The 17,606-nt window shown below is 49.1% G+C and overlaps 1 protein-coding gene and 1 long non-coding RNA gene across 2 annotated transcripts in view; one reads left to right on the top strand and one right to left on the bottom strand.

Moving 5' to 3' along the window:
• Positions 1-17,606, bottom strand: part of LOC141094286 (uncharacterized) — a 1,055,204-nt gene that overhangs the window by 41,332 nt on the left and 996,266 nt on the right. Inside the window, exons 2-6 of the mRNA XM_073580123.1 lie at positions 7,237-7,379; positions 6,930-7,109; positions 6,733-6,856; positions 6,552-6,649; positions 6,263-6,353 (exon numbers count right to left, since the gene is read on the bottom strand). Of these exons, the coding sequence (XP_073436224.1) occupies positions 6,263-6,353; positions 6,552-6,649; positions 6,733-6,856; positions 6,930-7,109; positions 7,237-7,314 (571 nt within the window). The 5' untranslated portion in view covers positions 7,315-7,379. The remainder of the gene's footprint in view (positions 1-6,262; positions 6,354-6,551; positions 6,650-6,732; positions 6,857-6,929; positions 7,110-7,236; positions 7,380-17,606) is intronic.
• The window catches only part of LOC141094394 (uncharacterized), a 95,490-nt gene continuing 93,995 nt past the window's right edge, over positions 16,112-17,606 (top strand). Inside the window, exon 1 of the long non-coding RNA XR_012233061.1 lies at positions 16,112-16,447. This is a non-coding gene — a long non-coding RNA (uncharacterized lncRNA). The remainder of the gene's footprint in view (positions 16,448-17,606) is intronic.

The following is a 17,606-nucleotide window of genomic DNA, read 5'->3' as shown; positions in this document are numbered from 1 at the left end:
GTGTCATATTTGGCCTTTGTATTGCTGTGCGAGCTAGGCCTCTTATCTTGGTCACTTTCCTCTCTGGTAGGAGGCAGCGTTGTTGCTCGGAGTCCAATATCAACCCTAGGAAGGATTGCTCTTTTACTGGGGTTATCCTTGACTTGGGGATGTTTACTATCCATTCTAGTCCTACTAGAGTTGCTATTACTTCCTTCACTTGAAGTGTGCAGTGGGATTCCGACCTCCCTATTACCAGAAAGTCGTCTAAGTATGGGACGATCACTATGTCCCTGGATCGCAGAAAAGACATTACTTCGGCCATCACTTTGGTGAATACCCTGGGGGCTGTAGACAGGCCAAACGGAAGGGCTGCGTATTGGTAGCGTCTCACCTGCCCCTGGATATAGAGCGCTACTCTCAAATATCTCTGATACTCCCGATGGATTGGGATGTGATAGTAGGCATCTTTTAAGTCTATCACTGCCATGAGGCAATGCTGGAACAGGATCTTTGTGGCCGTGTTGATTGACTCCATTTTGAAGGAGCAATTGTCTATCCACTGATTGAGTCTCCTCAGGTTGACAATGGTTCTCCAAGAGCCGTCTGGTTTTTGTATTAAGAAGAGGGGGGAGTAGAACCCCCTTCCTTTTTCTTGCGCTGGGACTTCCTGTAGGACTTGTTTTTTCACTAGTCCCAAGACTTCCGTCTCCAGGGCCAGCTGTTGCTCTTGGGCTTTCCTTCTGGGTGTTATTATGAAGGTATGCCTGAGCGGACGGATGAATTTTATTTTTAAGCCGTACTTGATTATATTTAGGACCCATGTACTGGGGGAGATATTTGCCCAGGCGGAAAGGAAGAGAGAAAGCCTTCCCCCTACCTCCGGCCCAATGTCATTGGGGAGATTTTTTGGAGGAAGTGGAGGGCCCTTTAAACATATAGCCCGATCCTCTTTTTTCTTTAAAGTCCCAGCTTTTTCTATCTCCCGGGGGACGACCCCTGTTAAATCTCCTCCTCCGAAAGGGCTGCTTCTTAGGTTCTCCCGGAAATCGGGGAAAGCTTTTCTTCCTATCCCCCGCATGCTCCAAAATCTCTTCTAGTTTTTTCCCGAAGAGGAATTGGCCATCGCATGGAATGGAACATAACTTGTGCTTAGAGGGTAAATCTCCGGGACACCCTTTAAGCCACAGGGCTCGTCTTGCCGCATTTGACAGGCTTGCTGCTCTAGCTGTCAATCTTGCGGAGTCTGCAGAGGAATCGGCCAGGAAAGCCGCTGCTCCGTGCACCAATGTTAGATTAGCTAGAATTTCGTCTCTAGGAACTCTATCCTTGATCTGGTCCTCTATTTGTTGCAGCCAGACCATGAGGGCACGAGCGGTACAGGTACCGGCTATTGCTGGCTTCAATCCCCCTGCTGAAGCTTCCCAGATGTGCTTCAGAAACCCATCTGCTTTCTTATCAAGCGGGTCTTTCAACACGCCAGAATCTTCTAATGGTAGGGATACCTTTTTTGAGGATCTGGCTACAGCCCCATCAATTTTTGGGACTTTTTCCCAGGTTTCTGAGTCCTTCTGGTCAAAGGGATACCTCCTCTTTGATGTGGAAGGTAAGCCCCCTGACCGCTCTGTCTTTTTCCATTCCCTGTCAATTAGCGCTTTTATTTTATCATTCACAGGGAAGGTACGCTTTCGCTTTTCCTTCAGTCCTCCAAACATTACATCCTCTAATGATTTGGGAGTTTTTTCTTCTTTAAGGCCCATTGTAGCTCTAATGGCCTTGACCAGTTTTTCTACGTCCTCCGTTGGGAAACATGGACGGCCGCCTATATCGCTGTCCGAGGAGGATTCTGAGGACTGCGTAGAGGAAGAGGAGGTGGAGGGGGACAAAGATCTATCCCGCCCCTTCTGCTTTGGCGAGGCCTCTGAATCGGAGCTCCTTCTACGGTTTCTTTTCTTTTTAAGGGCTGCCTTTAGGGAACCTTTCACCTCCTGATGTATTAACTCATTCAGACTAGTCACCAAATCAGGGGTCTCCTCCTGTATAGTCCTGTTAATACAGTCAGCGCAGAGATCTTTCTGCCACTGATCTGCCAGCGGGTTTTTACATAGGGCGCATTCTCTATTTTTGGTTTTGCTGCTGGCCTTCCTCGCCCCCTAGTGATCAAACAGAGAAAATGGAACCCCATTACCATAAGGGTGACATTCACGTAGATCACTCACCACCGCTGTCAATCAGGGGTACCGATCTTGGAGGCTCCTCAGATGCACTCGTGACGTTTCTCCTGGACGTCCCAGAGTCATGCCGATTGCGCTTATGACTGCCGCTCCCACCACTTGAGCGACTGCTCCTGGTATGTTGGTGGCTCGGCCTGGCATCTGGCGAGAGGTCTTGCTGCTGACGCTGCTGCTGTCGGTGCTGCTGACGCTGCTCGTCTTGCCCCACTTCCATTCTGAAGCCTTGGGCATGAGTGCGTCTTCTGTGGTCATCCCCCTTATGTAAGGGGGATCCACTGCACTCTCCGCCTCCTCCGGTTACCCCCACAGCCCCTCCCCCCCCTGCCATACCACCGGGATCTCTCTCCACCGATCGGCGTTCTTCACCATGGGCGCCTCCATCTTGAATTGTCGGCGCCGCCTCCGACGTCACGCGGGCACGCCCCTTCCCCAGCGTGCCCTGCGCGTGACGTCAGAGGAGCGCGACCCGGAAGCGGCCGCTCCCTCAACGCTCCTGAGCAGGGAATCACCGGCAGAGGGGGATAGGGCGGCGCGGCAGCCACGGCAGAGCCCCAGGACCCCCGCCGTGCTGTTCCTGCGCCCGCTCGGACGCTGAGCCCCGGAGGACCCGCGGACGGCGCTTCCTCCATCCCGACGCCCAGCGCTCAGGAGCCCAGCCTGATCTTCTACGCCGGCACGTGAGAGGGGCTGGTAAGTGTGACCTGCTGTCTTCAGGAAACCCAACTGAAGCGAGGGAGAGGTACCGCCCTTTTATCTTCAGTAGGGTTCCTGTTCTGACTGGGCGGATCCCCTCTCTCATGTGTGCCGTCATGGGAGACGGGAAAACGCTAGCATTTTGCAAGCTAAATACGCTTGCAAAATGCTAGTTTTTCCGCGGGAAAATCGCGGGAATTTAAAATGCGATTTTCCTGCGGAATGGAATTCCGGAATTCTCGCGGTAATTTCCGCGAGAGTTCCGGTACGTGCGCACTTAGCCTTATTTGCATTGGATTCGTTACTGTGCGAGTAATCGCTTGGAAACTCGCAGAGTACCGACTCCTGCGAGTCCCCTACTACTCGCAGAGTAACGAGTCCTAACGAGTAGATTCGCCCATCCCTAGTTATTGTTATGCTGTAATGTCTATTGTCTGTACAAGTCCCCTCTAAAATGTAAAGTGCTGCGGAACATGTCGGCGCTATAGAAATAATAATAGTAATAATAATAATAATAATAATAATAATAATAATAATAATAATAAATTTTAAGGGTCCTAAATTCTTCTTTGGACTCCCATCTCAGCTGCCAGTTGTACACAGCGAAATCACACGAGATGACAACTGTCGGTACCTTGTGGCTATCAAATAAGGAAATTGTTGAACTCAATTGCATTAAGGCATATCAAATATGAAATATATGAAGTACGAATAGCATAATGGCTTTTGTAATCTAGAAAAAACATATGAGATACTTAGCACAAAATTTGGCCAAAAGATGTGAGCCCATTCACCAACGTCAAGGTGACCTCATTGAACGGGTCCCTATTCTAACTGCCTAGTGTGAACTAACCTCTGGCTAATAACAAGATAAAGCCTGTATATATAGGAAGATAGGAACCAAAATGTGATTGGATGTAATTAAAATCACAGCTTGATGAAGGGCGGAGTGCTCAGTCAGAAAGCTAACATACAAATGACAGAAAAAACTGACGGCACATCCAATTACATTTTGGTTCCTATCAGCCAGAGGTTAGTTCACACCAGGCAGTTAGAATAGGGACCCGTTCAATGAGATCACCTTGACGTTGGTGAATGGGCTCACATCTTTTGGTCAAATTTTGTGCTAAGTATCTCATATGTTTTTTCTAGATTACAAAAGCCATTATGCTATTCGTACTTCATATATTTCATATTTGATATGCCTTAATGCAATTGAGTGCAACCATTTCCTTATTTGATATGTAAGCTGTTTTTTGGTATGCACCTATTCAGACTAGTTCTAGATGTGCCGTCAGTTTTTTCTGTCATTGGTACCTTGTGGCTAGTGGTCCCTACAGCATTTCTCTACCCTGGTCCTGGCTTACCTCCTTGTCTCTTCTGACTACCCTAGATCCCGCAGTCCGCTCACCACTTCCTCGATCCTGACTCTCCCAACTGCAGTCCACAAGACCACAGCAGTAAAGACTGCAGCCAGGGTTAGTCCTTCGTGGTTCCAGGAAACCATTCGGCTCCTGCCACACCTGCTGTTGTGCAAGCTTTCTCTGGCTCCGACTTTCCTCTGGTCACTCCCTCGGGAGCCTCACGTGATTCCAACACCTTTGTTGCCCACTAAGCAAGTTAAACTGTATGGATGACTAATTGAATCCAGAAAAAGTTTCAAACACTTTTTTGGAGTGTTATATATCATGTAAATGTAACCCAGAGCATGTAACCCATACTCTATGTGTAAGTAATTAAATCAAGCAAAAAAAAGTTACCTTTTTTGGAGTGTTCTATGGCACAGAAATGTACCCAGAAGCACGGAATTGTCAATGGATGAGTAGGTGAATACAGAAAAAAAAATTTAACACTTTTTTGGAGTTTTTATTTCACAATTGTAGTGCAGCGCCTACTGTTTGTGTTGGGGGACACTGGCTTGGCACGGGATTAATGTAGACAGGCACGGTTTTGCTCACAAACAGTCTATGAGGTTTATTTTATAGAGCATAAACCACACGTCACAGGTCTACCACCATCCATAATATTTCAACATATGGCTTTTCCTTGCAGTCCCTAAACACGCTGGACCTCTCTGTCCAGTGATTGTGGGCGACCACACACCAAACAGTTCCTTAATGTTCATAGAACAATACAAGCACCAACAGTCTGTGGAGGTACCTTACAGGAGCTCCTGCTCCAGACGCCGACTGCCAGTTCTCTCTCTCTCTCTCCCGGGAAAGATGCCTTGCTGGGATCACCATCCCTGTGACCAGGGCACTCCTGACAGTCCAGACCCTCAGAAGGTTGGTAGCTCCCCCAACGCAGGGTCATAACAGACTCTGTTCACACATGGCCTCACCGGGTGCTATGCAGACGTCCGTCCCCCCCCCTGGACCGCCAACATACAGGCCTCACCGGGTGCTATTAAGGGAGCCTATCCAACGGCCAGGACCTCCCAACACACCGGCTTCACCGGATGCTATTCAGGGATCCGATCCCACAGCCAGGACCTCACCATGTGCTCTTCTGAAGTTAGCAACTCCCAACACACAGGCCTTCCAGGACCTTGCACTTTGACCACTCAGGTTCAAAACACACGACCATGTGACCAGACCTCAGTCACACTATATATCCGAAACCACCCCCATACGTGGGCGGTTTATGTGTGGCTAACCGATCCCGCCCAGCTCTCCGAATAGCCCTATAAGACCCCCTTATAGGTAAAAGAAAAAATCATGGAAATACAAGTCCCAGCACAACATCATTATTTTTGGGCTTACAGCACAGAGGACCTCTGCAACCAGCCATTTAAAATCATGCCGGTCACTGTTTCACCATCACACTCAAGGAAACGCCTACATGCATATCCTGAGGAGCACATACAGCGCCCCCTAGCTGTAACAGGAGTCACTGCATCACAAAATCTATACATTTTTTCCTCACAAAAAAAAAAAAAAAAAAAAAAAAAAACTACCACAGCTATATACTGAGAAACTGAGTGCAAAGCCCTAATCACTTCCTACGGACTGTATTCAGCCACTCTCCCTGCTCCTTCAAATCTCCCTTCCTCCCTAGGCAAAATGCAGATTATAACTGATATAGACTTCAAAGCACAAGCTTAGCCCTTAGAAGGGCTGTTAGTATGATGGTTCAGCAGCAGAAGGATCCTACAGGTTGTAAGTTCTATAGGAAAGGGCTTTCACAAATTCACAAAATCATCTGAACATTTTTGGCTGGAGGAGAATGTTCTACTCTAGAGGCAAAATGGTGATCACACGATTGAGATACGGCCAAACTACTCCACTGATATAGCAGCCACAGCCAGTGACAGAGAAGAATCTGTGACTACTCTGTATTTAGTCGTCACTACTCACCTGGGTAGTCATATGTAGGAATCTCCTCTTTACACCGCTCATCACCCCTCACATATGTCTCTGTAGTATTAATATAGGTCAGATCTTCACCCTGAAACAAATATTGTAAAAGTCACGTACAGATGGAGAAGTCCCATCTATGATCAGCTCTAATCCTGCCATCTCCACCATTCTCATTACACAAGAATAAAACATATAATACTGGTGGATAAAACAAGACTGAGCACAAGACCTTCACAGCTGTCTACACATCAGAGGGGAGATCTCATGACACCTTCTCTCCATCTACCTGATGATCCTGAGGAACATTGGGATCTTCTTGTTTACAGTCCTGTGGAAGAAGAGGACGGGGACATCTCTCTGGTGTTGTCCTCTTACTGGATAGATCTGGAGGAAACACATACAGGGACTGAATTCATTTTTTACATACAGATAATTATAGGTCGTGTGTATTTAGTCCTGTCTATTACCTGGTGATGTGAGGGGCTGGGGAAACTCCATCATGACGTCTTTGTACAGATCTTTGTGTCCTTCTAAATACTCCCACTCCTCCATGGAGAAATAGACGGAGACATCCTGACACCTTATAGGAACCTGACACATATAATAATACCGTCATCCCCCGATCGCTTCATAGCGTTACTGTATAATGTCCCAGCAGTGTCACCTCTCCAGTCAGCAGCTCAATCATCTTGTAGGCGAGTTCTAGGATCTTCTGGACATTGTTGTCCTCATGTATCAGGGGGTGAGATGGAGGCCCTGTGATTGGGCTCAGGGGTCTTCCGCATCCCTCAGACACAGGGTCCTGACAGCGCTCTCTAGAGGTCTTCTTCACTACTGTGTAATCCTGGTTATGGAGAGACGCATTAATAGATCTCACTAGACATTTCCAGAGTCCTCACCTCTCCAGTTCTGTCCATCTGTTATTCCCATAGATAAGAATGATGTAATGTGACGTCATCAGAATCTCTCACCTCTCCAGTAAGCCGGAAGAGGATCTCTAGGGTGAGGGGTAATATTCTCTCCACCATCTGGTCTCTGACCATATCCATCCTTGATGATTAATTCAGAAAAATTCTCTTAATATACAAGATGTTCACCGAGAGGATCTGATACTGTAGGGAAATGAATAGAAAGAAAATGAGCCGATGTAACATCATAAAGAATGACAACAAAGGGGGCGCATACCAGGAGATAGAACGTGTAGATGTTGTATTCTCTAGTCCTGTATGGACCAGAACACAAGTTGAATTGCCGACTAAGACATCTCCTAAGACATTTCCTCCATGCTCTCAATCACTGTCTAAGTTGGCCACTGCTTCCGCAACTTATTGGATGTAGGAATCATAAGTTTGTTGGGACTGACCAGTATGTGCTGCAAAAGACCAAAGAAGATGGAGGTCTGCAGAGACCAGCTGTGGCTGGGAAAAGTCATCATGTCATCTAGACAAGATGGAGATGGAAAAAAAGACAACTTCAGAGAAGATGTAATCCATAAGATACCTGGATGTAAATGTTCATTGTATGGTCCGCAGTGTGATGATGATGGCTCCCAGTATCTTCTTACCATTTTTAAAGGACATGCTGGGAGTTGTAGGGTTGTAAATTCATGCAATACAATTGTTTATGGGGCTGAATTGATATTACAATTGATTGTTGTACTAAGCTTGGTTCTCGTATTCAAGTACTTTTGGTTCTGGTGATGTATTCATATACTTATGGTGGTTCAGGTGACGTATTTACGTACTGATGGAGGTTCTGGTGACATAGTCAAGTACTGATGGTGGGACTGTTCATGTATTCATGTACTGATGGTGGTTCAGATAATTATGTGGGTATTTAGCCAGCTCTCTACCTCAGACTAGTGCAAATTGTAGCTTCTTGCTCACTGGTGTAGGTTTGCCTTGTTTCACTGTGCTCTGTTCTACTGCTGCCTGACCTAGGACCGTGATCTGAATCTGTGTGTTTTCACTCTTTGCTTGATCCGCTATCTCTCTGGTATTTTGACCCCTGGATCATGACCTGACAATTTTTTTGTATCACCCCTCTGTCTATGACGTACCCTCCTGGCTCCTGACCTCGTACCTTTTGATTACCCAGCCTCGCAGCTTGTCCATGAGTAGTGACTAGCGTCACAAATACACAGTGAATGTGGGGATGGCGGTAGTGAGGGAACATTATACTGTGTGGGGGAAAGGCTGTACTGTGAGAACCATAGTGACCTATGATGCTTCGATCTCAGAACAAGGTTCCATAGGTTATACTATAATGGTGAATGAAGGACAGTATCTTGTCTATATTCATTTAATTCTCTCTTATTAGGTTTTCAGGCTGCCATTTGTGGACTATGTTGCAATCCGTGGACTCCTTCAAACCAGCATGGCTTTTTAATTTTTTTTTTTTAATAAAATTGGTGAACCGGAGGGGGTAAGGGAGTTTTTTTTTTTTCTTTACAAATAAAATATTTTTATTTTTTCAGCTTACTGAGTTAGTAATGGGGGTGTCTGACAGATGTCTCTCCAACACTGACCCCTAGGACTGATGCCAGCAAACATAACAACCCCCCCCCACCCCCCCAAGATAATACCCCAATTGCCAATACACCAAGGCAATCGTAAGGAGCCAGGCAAATTGGCAGCTGTTATGTTACTGTTCACATCACACAGAGCTGGAAGGGTTTAAGTCCCCCACGCCCAGTGTGGCGACATCGCATTTAATCTGATTTATCCAGACATATTATTTCAGTAGGCCCAGGGACACGAGTTGAGAATGAATGTTGGCCCTTATTGTCAGCAAATTATTGCTCAATGGCTGCCATTTGTTGCCTGGTTGCGGAGTAGCTATTGTATCTGTCCTTGTATTGCAGTCCTAGGATTGTTCTACTATCCTTGGGAAATAAAGGCACAATGTTTGAATGTTTGTTAATATGTTGATGACCCATTGTTGCTCTGCAATATGAAGGACAATCTATGCATGTTTGCACACTCCAGCAGTGAGGGATGGCCTCCTTCCACCTTCCCCAAGACTGTGGAGGAATGACTGAATGAGAGATGTGACCTATAAAAAGGAAAGATCTGCCAGTGTTCATAGATTTCATTAGAGAAGTCATGGTATCATCACTCCAACTGAAGAAATACAGAGCGGCCACATTTGACCATCACTGAACCATGGATACATTTGGAGAAAGCCAGGATTGGGACCTGCCGGTCATCTGGTTTCTGTTTCCATGGAGACATTTAGAGAAGCCAGGTTGTGATCATTTGATCAACTGGCCTTATACCTTGTATGGACTCAATGGACTGTCATCTTCCTACGCTTGTCGTTACCTCCTCTCTGTGTGCGTGCTACAGGTGGAGTAGAGACCCTGGTAGATCTGAAGTCACAGCTGCCATTATCCTGGCGAGTAGAGTAGTAGCAGAAGGGTGAGACTCTAATGTGCACCATCTTGGGTATTGTGCTGGGACTGATCTATGTGATATCTGCCTGTTCTGTGGTGCAATAAACATATCCACACTGTTACCCACACCCTGTGTAGTCAGAGTAGTTTTCTGACCACGGGGAGAGAGAGAGAGAGAGAGAGCAGGCGTCCATTGGTATGAGCCCTGGTCCAGGCAGTATTTCTAAGGACAGCCGAGACAGCGGACGAGAGCAACCACTGATCCTGTATCTCCACACCCAGTAATGGAGAATCTCCAGCACCGACCTCCACCCGCAGAGCCGCACTCCACAGAGAATAATGGAGCCTCCAGCACCGACCTCCACCCGCAGAGCCGCACTCCACATAGAGAATAATGGAGCCTCCAGCACAGACCTCCACCTGCAGAGCCGCACTCCACATAGAGAATAATGGAGCCTCCGGCACCTACCTCCACCCGCAGAGCCGCACTCCACATAGAGAATAATGGAGCCTCCAGCACCGACCTCCACCCAGGGCTGCCGTTAGTGGCAGGCAAACCAGGCAGCTGCCTAGGGCCCCCGCTCCCCCAGCTAGTGGCACATCACACAGCCGCTATGGGACCCCAGAGGCAGGGGGGCCCGCCTGCTGCCAGCACCGACTCCCCCCGCCGCCTTGAACTATACAGGCGTCATAGACACCTTTACACTTCAAAGCAATGATGGAGGAGAGAGTGTCACATGACGCTCCCTCTCTCATCATTCCCCTCTGCCTCTGACACTGCGGGTGTGCGATGACATATTATCGCGCACCCACTGTGTGCCGGGCAGACTGCAGCTGCTGAGACTGGAGCCAGGAGCAGAGCAGGGCACGAGGTGAGGAATGTGTGTTTTTTTTTTTTTCATATAGCCATGAGTACTGGACTGTGGCGCTATTGGGGGGGGATGGAGGAGGCTGTGTTATATGCAATGGGGGAAATGTAGGAGGCTGTGTTGTATACAATGGGGGGGGGATGGAGGAGGCTGTGCTATATGCAATGGGGGAAATGTAGGAGGATATGTTATATACAATGGGGGGATGGAGGAGGCTGTTATATACAATGCGGGGTATATTATATTGAATGGATTGGCTGCATTATATACTATGGGGGTACATTATATTCTGTGGGTGGGCTGTATTATATTTTATGGGGGTACATTACACTGTGTTCCAAATTATTATGCAAATTGGATTTAAGTGTCATAAAGATGTAATTTTTTGTTTTTCAAATAAACTCAGATGGTATTGTGTATCAGGGCTCTTTGGATCACTGAAATCAATCTCAAATTCCTGTGATAATTAGTTTACCAGGTGAGCCCAATTAAAGGAAAACTACTTAAGAATGATGTTCCACATTATTAAGCAGGGCACAGGTTTCAAGGAATTTAGGAAAGAAAAATGATCTCTCTGCTGCTGAAAAGCATCAAATAGTGCAATGCCTTGGTCAAGAGATGAAAACATTAGATATTTCCCAAAAACTTAAACCAGATCATCGTACTGTTAAGAGATTTGTGGCTGATTCTGAGCACAGACATGTTTGTGCTGATAAAGGCAGAATGAGGAAGGTTTCTGCCAGGCAAGTTCATCGGATTAAGAGAGCAGCTGCTAAAAAGCCATTACAAACCAGCAAACAGATATTTAAAGCTGCTGGTGCCTCTGGAGTCCCTCGAACCTCATGGTGTAGGATCCTTCAAAGGCTTGCTGTAGTGCATAAACCTACTATTCGGCCACCCCTAAACAGTGTTCACAAGCACAAATGGTTGCAGTGGGCCCAGACATACATGAAGACTAATTTTCAAACAGTCTTGTTTACTGATGAGTGTCGAGCAACCCTGGATGGTGCAGATGGATGGAGTAGTGGATGGTTGGTGGATGGCCACTATGTCCCAACAAGGCTGCGACGTCAGCAAGGAGGTGGAGGAGTCATGTTTTGGGCCGGAATCATGGGGAAACAGCTGGTAGGGCTCTTTAAGGTTCCTGAAGGTGTGAAAATGACCTCTGCAAAGTATATAGAGTTTCTGACTGACAGCTGTCTTCCATGGTATAAAAAGCAGAAACGTGCCTTCAGGAGCAAAATCATCTTCATGCATGACACTGCACCATGTCATGCTGCAAAGAAGACCTCTGAGTCATTGACTGCTATGGGCATAAAAGGAGATAAACTCATGGCGTGTCCACCATCTTTCCCTGACCTCAACCCTATGGAGAACCTTTGGAGCATCATCAAGCAAAAGATCTATGAGGGTGGGAGGCAGTTCACATCAAAACAGCAGCTCTGGGGGATATTCCGACTTCATGCAAATAAATACAAGCAGAAACTCTCCAAAAACTCACAATTTCAATGGATGCAAGAATTGTGAAGGTGATATCACAGAAGGGTTCCTATGTTAACATATAACTTGGCCTGCTATGATGTTTTGGAGTTAAATAGCTTTTTTGTTCAGTGAATGTGACCTCCTAATGCTGCAAATTCCACAAATGAGCATTTTCAGTTCTTTAAAACATATCAAATGTTTAGAAATTCTACTGTGCCTAATAATTTGGAACAGTGCAATTTGAGCTTTTATTCATTTTGGAGATTATACTGTTATCATTGGGAGGTTTCTTCAATAAAATTCGATGTATAATCTAACCGGTGATGACTTTTATTAGACTGACTGACATTTGTACCGACTATTTAGGAAAATCAGAGAAAAATATCATTTGCATAATAATTTGGAACACAGTGTATATTCTATGGCGGGCTACATTATATTCTATGAGGGGTGATTGCATCATACTCTATGAGGGGGCTACATTATACTATATGAGGGGGCTAGATAATATTGTATGGGGGGGATTCATTATACTCTATGATGCGTCTACATTGTATTCTATGGGGGCTGCATTATATACCTAATTTGGACGTGTCCGTGTGTCTGTGCACAATGAGTCGTCCACAGCCCAACCGTCTGTCTGTGCGCAATGATAGTTACTACCACTAGCAGCTAACTGACTATATGCGTGGGTGTAACCATGGATATCCAAGTACTGTAAGGCCCTGTATAAGAGTTAAGTGACATATCTAATAAGGAGAGGAGCTCTCCCTGGTGACGAGTTAAGGCCGCACTCCACATAGAGAATAATGGAGCCTCCGGCACCGACCTCCACCCGCAGAGCCACACTCCACATAGAGAATAATGGAGCCTCCAGCACCAACCTCCACCCGCAGAGCCGCACTCCACATAGAGAATAATGGCGCCTCCTGCACCAACCTCCACCCGCAGAGCCACACTCCACATAGAGAATAATGGAGCCTCCAGCTCCGACCTCCACCCGCAGAGCCACACTCCACATAGAGAATAATGGCGCCTCCTGCACCAACCTCCACCCGCAGAGCCACACTCCACATAGAGAATAATGGCGCCTCCTGCACCAACCTCCACCCGCAGAGCCACACTCCACATAGAGAATAATGGAGCCTCCAGCACCGACCTCCACTCGCAGAGCCACACTCCACATAGAGAATAATGGAGCCTCCAGCTCCGACCTCCACCCGCAGAACCGCACTCCACATAGAGAATAATGGAGCCTCCAGCACCGACCTCCACCCAAAGAGCCGCACTCCACATAGAGAATAATGGCGCCTCCGGCACCGACCTCCACCCGCAGAGCCGCACTCCACATAGAGAATAATGGAGCCTCCAGCACCGACCTCCACCCGCAGAGCCACACTCCACATAGAGAATAATGGAGCCTCCAGCACCGACCTCCACCCGCAGAGCCACACTCCACATAGAGAATAATGGAGCCTCCAGCACCGACCTCCACCCGCAGAGCCACACTCCACATAGAGAATAATGGAGCCTCCAGCACCGACCTCCACGCGCAGAGCCACACTCCACATAGAGAATAATGGAGCCTCCAGCACCGACCTCCACCCGCAGAGCCGCACTCCACATAGAGAATAATGGAGCCTCCAGCACTGACCTCCACCCGCAGAGCCGCACTCCACATAGAGAATAATGGAGCCTCCAGCACCGACCTCCACCCGCAGAGCCGCACTCCACATAGAGAATAATGGAGCCTCCAGCACCGACCTCCACCCACAGAGCCGCACTCCACATAGAGAATAATGGAGCCTCCAGCACCGACCTCCACCCGCAGAGCCGCACTCCACATAGAGAATAATGGAGCCTCCAGCACCGACCTCCACCCGCAGAGCCACACTCCACATAGAGAATAATGGAGCCTCCAGCACCGACCTCCACCCGCACTCCACATAGAGAATAATGGAGCCTCCGGCACCGACCTCCACCCGCAGAGCCGCACTCCACATAGAGAATAATGGAGCCTCCAGCACCGACCTCCACCCGCAGAGCCGCACTCCACATAGAGAATAATGGAGCCTCCAGCACCGACCTCCACCCGCAGAGCCACACTCCACATAGAGAATAATGGAGCCTCCAGCACCGACCTCCACCCGCAGAGCCGCACTCCACATAGAGAATAATGGAGCCTCCAGCACCGACCTCCGCCCGCAGAGCCACACTCCACATAGAGAATAATGGAGCCTCCAGCACTGACCTCCACCCGCAGAGCCGCACTCCACATAGAGAATAATGGAGCTTCCAGCACTGACCTTCACCCGCAGAGCCACACTCCACATAGAGAATAATGGAGCCTCCAGCACCGACCTCCACCCGCAGAGCCGCACTCCACATAGAGAATAATGGAGCCTCCAGCACCGACCTCCACCCGCAGAGCCACACTCCACATAGAGAATAATGGAGCCTCCAGCACCGACCTCCACCCGCAGAGCCGCACTCCACATAGAGAATAATGGAGCCTCCAGCACCGACCTCCACCCGCAGAGCCGCACTCCACATAGAGAATAATGGAGCCTCCAGCACCGACCTCCACCTGCAGAGCCGCACTCCACATAGAGAATAATGGAGCCTCCAGCACCGACCTCCACCCGCAGAGCCGCACTCCACATAGAGAATAATGGAGCCTCCGGCACCGACCTCCACCCGCAGAGCCGCAATCCACATAGAGAATAATGGAGCCTCCGGCACCGACATCCACCCGCAGAGCCGCACTCCACATAGAGAATAATGGAGCCTCCAGCACCGACCTCCACCCGCAGAGCCGCACTCCACATAGAGAATAATGGAGCCTCCAGCACCGACCTCCACCCGCAGAGCTGCACTCCACATAGAGAATAATGGAGCCTCCAGCACCGACCTCCACCCGCAGAGCCGCACTCCACATAGAGAATAATGGAACCTCCAGCACCCACCTCCACCCGCAGAGCCGCACTCCACATAGAGAATAATGGAGCCTCCGGCACCGACCTCCACCCGCAGAGCCGCACTCCACATATATGGCTGCTCTGTGCGCACAGGACCTGTGATGAGGTCACAGGAGGGGAGGAGTCAGGGGTCACATGATCAGGGGCCTCAGTGTGTGCAGGACTCTGCTGTGCTGGTTGTCATGGTGCTGGATGAGGGGAAGTTTATGTGTGGGGTAAGGAGGGGTTTACATTGTGGATGTAGCAGAGCCGCGTATGTATGAGGGGTACGGAGCGCAGACACTCGTGTACGAGGGGTAGGGAGTGGAGACGCGCGTGTATGATGTGTCCGGATAGGAGCGGAGCCACTTGTGTACGAGGTGTACAGAGCTGAGCCGCGTGTCTATGAGCCTGGTGCCGCGTACCCTATCAGCTTCACCAGGGAGACAGCGTGGTCTGTGACTACTACGCCCACAAATTAAACACCTTCCTCTGGTGCATACAGGCAACAGGACGTTCAGCATAATTTCGTAGGCCCGAGTCCTGCTGGACCAATGGTGGGGCCAGAACAAGTAAAGGCAGTTTTAGATTGGATGGCTGACAGTGCCTACAGTGCCTTTGCTTTGTTTTCCACCTGGTCTCCTGCTGAAAGCGCAGAGTTGGCACCTGCGGACTATGGGCATCTGTCTTCCACCTCACTCCCTTGCAAATCAGCCAAGCAGTCTGAGTCCCAAGTCATGCAGCAGTCTTTTCTGCTTTTTGATGACTCTGCTGGCTGGGGTTCCGTTGACCGTCCTCCTGCCTCTGCCTCACAAGTGGAAGAGTTTCAGTGAAGGATGCCCAATCACTTTTTCTGTTGAAGGATGACTACATGGGAAGGTTAGTGCACACAGTCAGCGGACCACCACAGCCCATCTGATGATGAAGAAACACTGGTGCCAACTGCTTGCATCTTTCTGCAGTGTGCAGACCCGCAAGGAGGGTAGGGGTGAGGAGTAGGAGGAAAATGATGCGGGGGGATGATTAGGTCCTGCACTCCACATGAAGGGAAGGCCATCTGAGTGATGTGTACAGTCCGGAGGAAGAGGAGGAGGTCACACTGCCCCAGCTGCACAGTGACCGGCCCCTAGCTAGTACATCAACTGCTACTGCCTACAGTGTCGATGAACTGAGGCATAAATGTTTTGAAGTTGAGCACCATCTGCATGATGAGACATCTGAATACAAAGCATGAGCCTCAGTGGAGTACACACCTGAAAAACCAGGAAATATCTGAGGCTCCTCTTCTGCTGCGGTCTCAGCCTCTTCCTCCCTCTCCCGAGCAACAGGACCACCTGGCTCCCCACAAAGAGAGGATGTGACAGCATCAGCAGCATCACCGAACATCTCCACACCGTCCCATGGAAGTGTGGCGCCCCTGCGGGTCCAGACGCCACAGAGGTACTGCACCTCAACCAGAGGTGTGGTATCCCACTAACAGGTAAGGTGGGTGCGCCCGACCAGCAGACCAACACCCACACACACACAGTAGTGTAGCAGAGCACCCTTCATGGCTCCCTGCTTGAAACACAAAGTGTGCTGGGAGGTGGGCGGAGCATAGCAAGGCAGGAGAATCCTAGGCTGAGGTTTGAGAGCAGATCCCCTGAGAGGGAGGGAAGGAGAAAGACGTAGTCTGCGCAGCTCCCAACTGCATGGGGAGTGCCAGATGGACTGGACTAAAGAAACAGCAGATTCTCCTTAGGAAGAGTGGTTCTTCCAGGGACACGGTTGGAAAGTTATCCCATGGGTCTCTTTCCACTATGACGACTGTCAGGTGCAGGAAGGAACCAGACTGGTCGCAAAGGGAACGGCCCCTAGCCTAGTTCGCATTCCTCTGGGTGCCACTAGCAAGCCGATAGCTTTGGTTTCTTTATGGACTATCGCCCTTTCCACAGTTAGTCCGACCAGAAAGGCAGCTACATAGAGTCACGGGAACGGTGGGTCGTTGCCTGAACAGGATTCGCAGCTGCTGGCCCGGAACGCTAATTGTGAAGCGCTGGAGTGGAAGAAGGAGTTTAGGCAGCGTATAGTTTGGAGACGGCCAGGAAAGGAACACACTGACTGGGGAAGCTGGAAAGGTGCACTTCATCTTATCTGGAAGTTATCTGGACCCCTCACCAGGAGGACTCAGCACTGAAGTGGGCACCTGTACTGCAGACAGACTGTGAGTAAAGCCTTTGGAACTACAAGCCCTTGTGTCCTCCACTTATTCCTGCGCCACTCTTCCAGCACTGCTACATCCTCAACTCTACATACCCCTCATCATCTACAACTCCCTTCATCTGCCCTGGGACCACAGCTCTACCTGTGGAGAGCTTCAACATCATTGCTGCACCACAACATCTGTCCCAGAGAAGCAACCCTGCAGCGCTGGTCAAACTGACCAGAAATCAGGTGGCGTCACGAATCATCTCATAAACTCTATCCCCATTCAAAACAATCCCTTTTACATGACCGCCTGAGGCCACGGACGGGGTCACCGCCACTGTGACATCTCCCATTGAAGTCAACGGGCCCGGCGCTGAGTATCCCATGGCCTCTGGGGCATGTCAGAAGCATTCATCTGTCCATTTCCCAAACACTGGCAAGAAAGAGAAAGT

Source organism: Dendrobates tinctorius, unplaced genomic scaffold (assembly GCF_039654945.1).
Source record: "Dendrobates tinctorius isolate UK_male_01 unplaced genomic scaffold, ASM3965494v1 ptg000063l, whole genome shotgun sequence".
NCBI lineage: Eukaryota > Metazoa > Chordata > Amphibia > Anura > Dendrobatidae > Dendrobates > Dendrobates tinctorius.
Note: the sequence above shows the minus strand (reverse complement) of the source record. Positions and strands in the feature narration are given on the sequence as shown.